General features: G+C 36.9%; 1 protein-coding gene across 14 annotated transcripts in view; it reads right to left on the bottom strand.

Annotated features, from left to right (window-relative positions):
* Positions 1-706: 706 nt before the first annotated feature.
* PLS3 (plastin 3) overlaps positions 707-8,521 on the bottom strand; it is a 73,635-nt gene continuing 65,820 nt past the window's right edge. For all 14 annotated transcript variants that reach the window (XM_008541507.2, XM_008541510.2, XM_070604130.1 and 11 more), the window contains 5 exons: positions 7,807-7,921; positions 4,500-4,633; positions 3,716-3,839; positions 3,370-3,494; positions 707-1,944 (listed from right to left, as the gene is read on the bottom strand). In XM_008541507.2, coding sequence (XP_008539729.1) covers positions 1,812-1,944; positions 3,370-3,494; positions 3,716-3,839; positions 4,500-4,633; positions 7,807-7,921 — 631 coding nt within the window. In that variant the 3' untranslated portion in view covers positions 707-1,811. The remainder of the gene's footprint in view (positions 1,945-3,369; positions 3,495-3,715; positions 3,840-4,499; positions 4,634-7,806; positions 7,922-8,521) is intronic.

The raw sequence follows: 8,521 nt of genomic DNA, 5'->3' as shown, positions 1-8,521 counted from the left end.
CACGCGAACTTAACCACTCGGCCACGGGGCCGGCCCCTGAGAAAAGTCTTTCTTATTCTTAGACTATAAATACAAAATATTTTATAATATCACCATGCAGTTCCTCAAAGGACTGCATTTTATAGAACTTATTCACACAAAGCCTTAAAATGGTACCATGAACCACCAGTTGGCAACTAGGGATGATTTTGCCCTCCAGAGGACATTTGGCCTTGTCTGCAGACACATTTGGTCTACACACTGGGTGTGTGCTACTGACATCTCGTGGGGAGAGGCCAGGGATACAGCTAAATCTTCTGCAATGCACAGGACAGTCCTCTGTCCCCTCCAACAAAGAATTACCTAGCCCCAAATGTCAGTCAATAGTGATGAGGTTGAGAAAACCTGCCATAAACCCTCTCTCCTCCCTGGCTGCTCAGATCCCTGTTGTTTTGGTCTTATGTATATTATAGAATATTGAAAAGACTGAGTGAGATGGGAAAAAAAGAAAAAGGGAACTGGATAAGGACATTTTGGTAAGTTGGAGAAAACCATTTTACTCCATTGGTACTATCCTTAATTCAGTCCCTGTAATTTACTTCCAAAAGCTTAAATTTAACAAACATCATTTTACACAGTACACCAGAAAAAGAGTTAGAATATTGGAGAAAAAAAAACCTGGCAAACATTGGTACGCTACTAAGGGACAGAAGCATGAAGACACTAATTATTATGTAAATGCCTTTATTTGAACTAATACATTGCTACCAGATTACATCACTTTTCAGAGTTAGAGTAACATTATGATCCTGAAAACTATAGCAAACAGCTTGACAAAGCAAGAGTACATTAAGTCCTACATATATATTTTTATTTTTTAGTGCCCACATCTCCTTGTCTTAGGTGTAAAATTAGAAAATTTATTGTACACTTAGCAAACTTGGCCTACTGTGTCCTAAGTTCTGAGCACACTCTCTCCTCAAAATGTCATAGTCAACAGCATTTTAAATCTAAAGAGAGAGTTTGATGATACAGGTTTTAAAACAAATAAGCATATATTGAACAAAGTGTTTTAAGACAAAATATGTCAATTGTTTACAGCTTGGGTGTGAGAGGGAAGATGCAAATTCAAGGTACATTTTTCCTCTACCTATAATGTGTGTTTTCTACTTACTTGAAGACCCCTTAAAAAAGTAGCAAAATCAGCAGTCTTATTTAATGTAATCAAAATATTCTTAAATGTACAAAAAAGGATCATGTAGAAAGAATACTGTAAAAAGATACTGATTTTAAGAATAAAAGAATATGAAAAGCTTCTATTACATTCTGCACAGCCAGTTACTTCTGCAAATTTTCAGTACTATAAAGATAAGCAAAGGATACTCATATCCAAATACCCTCTGACCACAGTTCTCAAATAGGAACTAGCACACTGGGTGGAAAGCAAAATTATTGTAATAATATTCATATCCAATCATCTAAGCAAGTCCCAGGAGTTGGACATTCTAAGAGGGAGAAAGATACATAGAGAGAAATAACATACAGCAACTGGGAATGTCAAGGGCAGCAACCTAGGAGGAGAGAGTAAATGATTTGGCTATAAGCACATTTCAGGTGTGCCTGACAGATCCAACTTTGACTATGGGAAAGAGGAGTTGTTTTTATTAAAACTCTTTCCCCCGAGGGCTCTCATGATGAGCTAGTCTTGTTAATCAAAACCAAAAGTCCTTTAAATTGATCAACAGTTCCTTAAGCCACGAACACTTCACCTGGAAATAGCTGACCTAATCATGCACCTGGGAGCAAGGTTGTTTTTATCCGTATTGGTTATTTTACACTCTCTTCATTCCCCTGCCCATCAGGCATGCAAACACGGTCATAACCATCTTGGGCTTCACTTCCACAAGGTCTTCAGGGAGGGCGTACACCCTGGCTCCAATTCTTCTGGCCATTGACACTGCGTACCTATTTTTTGAGGAAACAAAAATTAAGATGAAACTCTTGTCAGTCAAGGACAAAATATGAGACATCTATTTCCTCTTATATAATCATTTGCCTGGAATGCAAAACTTCTGTATCTAAAGTTCAAATCAGAATGACTTCACTTTTTGTTGTTTTGTTTTATTTGTTGTTGAGGTCACTCTTAAGTGACACCAGGTTTTCAAGCTCTACTATTTGGGACTGACAATACTTATTCACTCCTTTTCTTCAATAAGAAATAAGAATGAATTTTGGAGCACTGACGAATTGATATGAAAATGAAAAAAATATATATAATTACCCAGATTGGCTGTACAATCAGTGTTGATATGTAATAACAGACACTCTTATGTGATCTTAGAGATATGGGGTGGAAAATTATGCCAGATGCAAAATCCACGTTGCTTTGGTAGATGCAGTGAGTACTTCCAAATATTCACGGGAGAGGAGAGAGTCTACATGGTACCTGGAGAGAGCGGCCAGAACGAGGAATGGAAATGGTAGACAAGAGAAGGGAAGAAAGAACTGACGTGTTCAGCTGGGGAAATTTGCAGGAGCACACCTCAATTAATACACGAGGCATTTCTAGGTGTTTTGTGTCAGGAATCTTTAAAGATGATCAAGTTTATGGAAAAGGAAGTTTCGAGAGTTCTCCATATATTATGGATATTAAGTCTTTATTATATATGCTACAAATATTTTTAAAGGAGGGAAGAAATGGTGTGCCTAACTCCAAAGCTTGATGGTAGTGCTTGTTAGTCTATGAAGCCTTGCTGTGGACTAATTTTCAGTGTTTACTAGTAAAGCTTTCATGGGTTGCCCATGAAACCTGGTCACAGTCTAGGTCTTCAGTGAAGAAGGGAAGAGACAGGTGGAAAAGACCTTCTCAATATTGTTGAAATGCAAGAAACTTCCAAGGCATAGTCTCAGCTGAGGGTTAAGCATCCTGCCCATTTAGGCACCAAGATAGTAAACTTCACATATGTAGTAATGGTGATCTATGCACAGTAACAGAGACATCAGTGGGTAATACATTTTAAAAAAGAGAGAGAGAGACAGAAAAATACTCTTACCTGAGGCAAGAATATCCCTGGCTGATTTTTGCCTTGTTTTAACTTTGTAGCTGAGTTGCATTAGAACGTACACCACATTATTTCTGTAATCCACTAAAGCAACAGCTGAATGACCACCTACTAGGTCAGGCACAATACCAGGCTCTTATATATTGCATTCATTTCAAAATCTCTAAGGTAAGTATTATTGCTCCTATTTTACTGATGAGGCATCTGAGGCTCAAAGAGGTTTCCCCCAGGTGACACCATTTTTAAGTCGCAGAACCTTAATGAGAATGCAGATCTGCCTGGCTACAAAGCCCACGCTCTTGCCAGGATCTTACGCAGTGTCCCTTACTTGGCATTATTGTGCTTGTCATCTTCTGTTAGATTGCCACTCTTAACGAGGTCATAGTTTATGCAGCCTGGCTGGATGGCGTCAATCAAATCCACAACTGCCAAACTGGAGCTGATCGTCTTGTCCTAGTGCAAAAGGACAATAAATCTGAGAATTTCAACATGTACAAATTAACATGTGATTAATTATATAAAGTTGCCAAAAACAAAGCCCAGTGAATTAAAAAAGAGTCTTGCCATTAGCCCAACAATAATTTTCACTCACAAAGAAACCGAAGATTGTCCTTTCAAACTACAGATACTTTCTAGCAAACACAATGTTTATCAGTCAAATATGAAATTCTTACCTTAAAACTCTGAATGGAAGTTGATTTTCCAGCTTCACTCAATGTTCTATTCACCCAGCTCACAATGATGTCGTCATTAGCTTTCTGACCATCTCCCAGATCTTCCAGGACATTAAGGGTATATCTAAAAGAAGCAAAGAAAAGATCCCAATCTACTTTATGAGAAAAAATGCAACATTAGAAAGATGCTTTATCTTCCATTTCTCTTATTCCTTAGGGTTGAAAGACTAAAGATTTAATGGAAAGAGATTCACACTATATACAAAAAATATCTATATTTCAAGTAGTGGTGGCTTGCTCCTGATCTCCCATTTGCAGTGGTGGGGGGGAGATTTTCAGTGCTTTAATGAGCAAGCCCAACAGTCTACTGCAGGCACATTTTGTACTAGTCCAACAGTGGTAATGACTCAAGCTCTGCTTTGGCTGGTACCCAGTCATAATGAATGCTTTTCAGCATTATAGTTAAGAGATCTTTTTCAAATGGATACGTGAGATGTTCATAAATTTTACTATTTTTTTATTCACTGACACTAAATGAAGCTCAAGTCTATGTGTCAGGCTTCCTATGAAAAAGAAAGAAATATGCACAGCTCTGCTGCATAACTTTCACAGAGGCGTCTCCCACGGAATATCCTACATATCTTCATTACTTAAGCTTACTTCAGAGTCTAAATACAAAATTTTCAAAGGTGTAGTCATTGACACATTTGCTTCAAATTAATAAGGACTAGACCACAGAACTGTATTATAGTGAAGCTTAAACAGCTAAAATGGTGTACTGTACCTTCTCATCAGCTGCCAGACTAAAGCTAAAGTCAGGGTTTGGTTCCCATCATTCAGGTCTTGCCCTCCAATGCCTACCAGGGAGAATTTGGCAGGATGCTTCCCTAACTCAACAGCATAGTTGCAGTTTTCTAGCTGCAAACACACAAAGTAAATGGTTAAAGATTTTCATTTATTTAATCTGTGTACGTGTTTGTGTGTATATGTGTGTGCGTGCACTTGACGCTAGGTGCTTAGCATACAAAAATAAATAAGACACAGTTACTATCCTCAAGAAGTTCAGAGTTAAGAGTTTTCAAACAAACAGAGAATCTGAATAGACCAATCACAAGTAAAGAGACTGACACAATCAACACCGCGCCCCCCCTCCAAAAAACCCCCAAAAGTCCAGGACCAGATGGCTTCTCTGGTAAATTCCACCAAACAGTTGAAGGAAATTTAATACCCATCCTTTTCAAACTCTTCCAAAAAATCGAAGAGGAGGGGAAGCTTCCTAACTCACTCTTCCAGGGGAACATCACCCTGGTACCAAAACCAGACAAGAACAACACAAAAAAGGAAAATTATAGGCCAATATCACTGATGAACACAGACGCAAAAATCCTCAACAAAATATTAGCAAATCGAATACAGCAATACATTAAAAGGATCATACACCATGATCAAGTGGGATTTATTCCAGGGATGCAGGGATGGGTCTACATCCACAAATCAACCAATGTGATACACCACATTAACAAAATGAGGAATAAAAACCACATGATCATCTCAATAGATGCTGAGAAAGCATTTGAGACAATCCAACAGCCATTTATGATAAAAACTCTCAATAAAATGGGTATAGAAGGAAAGTACCTCAACATAATAAAGGCCATATATGAAAAGCCCATAGCCAACATCATACTCAATGGTGAAAAACTGAAAGCTATTCCTCTAAGAACAGGAACAAGACAAGGATATCCACTATTACTACTCTTCTCCAACATAATATTGGAAGTCCTAACTAGAGCAATTAGGCAAGAAAAAGAAATAAAAGGGATCCAAATTGGAAAGGAAGAGGTAAAACTGTCACTATTTGGGAATTACACGTCTATATATAGAAAACCCTAAAGAGTCCATCAAAAAAACCATTAGAAATAATTAACAAATACAGCAACGTTGCAGGGTACAAAATCAACATACAAAAATCAGTTGCATTTCTGTATACTAACAACAAAATAGCAGAAAGAGAAATCAACAACACAATCCCATTTACAATCGCAACAAAAAGAATAAAATACTAGGAGTAAACTTAACCAAGGAGTTGAAAGACCTATACACTGAAAGCTATGAGACATTATTGAAAGAAATCAAAGACATAAGGAAACGGAAAGATATTCCATGCTCATGGATTGGAAGAATAAACATAGTTAAAATGTCCATATTATCTAAAGCAATCTATAGATTCAATGCAATCCCAATCAGAATCCCAATCACATTCTTTACAGAAATAGAACAAAGAATCTTAGAATTTATATGGAACGACAAAAGATCCTGAATAGCCAAAGCAATCCTAGAAAAAAGAACAAAGCTAGAGGTATCACACTCCCTGATTTCAAAATATACTCCCTGTAAGCAAAACAGCATGGTATTGGTAGACAGACACACAGATCAATGGAACAGAATTGAGAGCCCAGAAATAAACCTACACATCTATGGACAGCTAATTTTTGACAAGGGAACCAAAAACACACAATAGAGAAAGGAAATTCTCTTCAATAAATGGTTTTGGGAAAACTGGACAGCCACACTCAAAAGAAAGAAAGTAGACCATTATTTTATACCATACACAAAAATTAACTCAAAACGGATTAAAGACTTGAATGTAAGACTTGAAACTATAAGACTCCTGAAGAAAACATAGGCAGTATGCTCTCTGACATTGGTCTTAGCAGTATCTTTTTGAATATCGCATCTCCTTAGGCAATGGAAACAAAAGAAAAAATAAACAAATGGGACTACACCAAACTAAAAAGCTTCTGCACGGCAAAGGAAACCATCAACAAAGTGAAGACAACGTACCAACTGGGAGAAAATATTTGCAAATCATATATTTGATAAGTGGTTAATATCCAAAATATATAAAGAACTCATACTCAACAACAAAAAAACAAACAATGCGATCGAAAAATGGGCAAAGGTAATTTTTCCAAAGAAGATATACAAATGGCCAACAGGGACAAGAAAAGATGCTCAACATCACTAATCATCAGGGAAATGCAAATAAAAACTACAATGAGATTTCACCTCACACTCGTCAGAATGGCTATTATTAAAAAGACAAGAAATAACAATTATTGGAGAGGATGTGGAGACAAGGGAACCCTTCTGAACTGCTGGTGGGAATGCAAATTGGTGCCGCCACTACAGAGAAAAACAGTGTGGAGGTTTCTCAAAAATTTAAAAATAGAAACACCATACGATCCAGCTATTCCACTGCTGGGTATTAATCCAAAGAACACAAAAACACTAATTTGAAAAGATATATGCACCCTTATGTTCATTGCAGCATTATTCACAATAGCTAAGACTTGGAAACAACCTAAGTGCCCATCAACGGATGAACAGACAAAGAAGACGTGGTATATATACAATGGAGTACTACTCAGTCATAAAAAGGATGAAACCTTGCCATTTGTGACAACATAGATGGACCTTGAGGGTATTACGCTAAGTGAAATAAGTCTGACAGAGTAAGACAATTACTCTATGACTTCACTCATATATGGAAGATAAACAAACAAACACATAGACATGGAGAACAGACTAATGGTTACCAGAGGGGAAGAGGTTGGGGGGAGGGTGAAAGGGGTAAAGGGGCACATGTGTATGGCGACAGACGCCAACTAGACTTTTGGTGGAGAACATGATGTAGTGTATATGGAAGGTGAAATATAATGATGTACACCTGAAATTTATATAATGTTATAGACCAGTGTGACTTAAATAAAAAATTAAAAAATAAAGAAATAAAGTTAACATAGGTATCTTATTAATGGCATGGAGATCATCAGCATTTGAATGTTTAAAGATCAGGCCAAGAGCGTTTAAGTATAAAAGCAGTGTATATAATGGTAGTTGTGTGCAAATATGATTATACAAGCCTAACATATCTTACTTGGTAGGAGTATATATTTTATCAATCCTCTATGAAAGCAAGACATAATAATAAAAAAACTTATTCCATAAATAAGAGTTTTCAAACAAAAGAAACAAATTGAGAATAAAAATAGTCTGTAACAAATATATGCAGCAACTTAATTATCTACCTTTTTCATGTTGGCTCCAAGCTTTGGGTATGGAGGTTTATTAACCTTACTCCAGTCAACAGGAACTTTAATTCGTTCATAGAGCTGTAAGATTACCAGGGCATCTTGCAGGTCACTAACGATTTAAAAATTATTTGATCAGTGTTTTCAGACAGCTAGGCCTTTGTTTCCATAAAAATCTAACACTACTCTACTAACCCAGACATATAAAACCATAGACAATACCCAAGACTCATATTTTCTACCAATCTGCACAGAAAATAGAGCTAACTTCACCCAATTCACCTAAAAATATTTATTTAGAGTTTATTGTTTGCAAGGTACTGTTCTAGAAGCTGGGCACACAGGACAAAAATCCTTGGCCTTACATTAGAGTGCAGAGAGAAAAGACAATAAACATGTATATGGCTAAACGGATAAAATGATTTTGGGGTGTATATAAGGGCTATGAAGAAAAAATGAACTAGGGTTAGAGGTCAGGGAGTGGTAGGTGGTGGGTCAGGGTCGGAATGAGTTGCTGGAATATAGTAAGAGAGTAACATTCCAGGTTGAGAGAACAGCGAGCACAAAGGCCTCGAGGCATCATGGATGATCTACTTAAGGTGTTCCCTGGTCTCTGTTTCAAAATATAAAGTATCTGTTCCCTAGCATGTTAGAAAGACATTTATATATTCTTTTACTTAATGTTAATGATCATGTAAAGAAAGAATCTGGG

Source organism: Equus przewalskii, chromosome X, assembly GCF_037783145.1.
Source record: "Equus przewalskii isolate Varuska chromosome X, EquPr2, whole genome shotgun sequence".
Taxonomy (NCBI): domain Eukaryota; kingdom Metazoa; phylum Chordata; class Mammalia; order Perissodactyla; family Equidae; genus Equus; species Equus przewalskii.
Note: the sequence above shows the minus strand (reverse complement) of the source record. Positions and strands in the feature narration are given on the sequence as shown.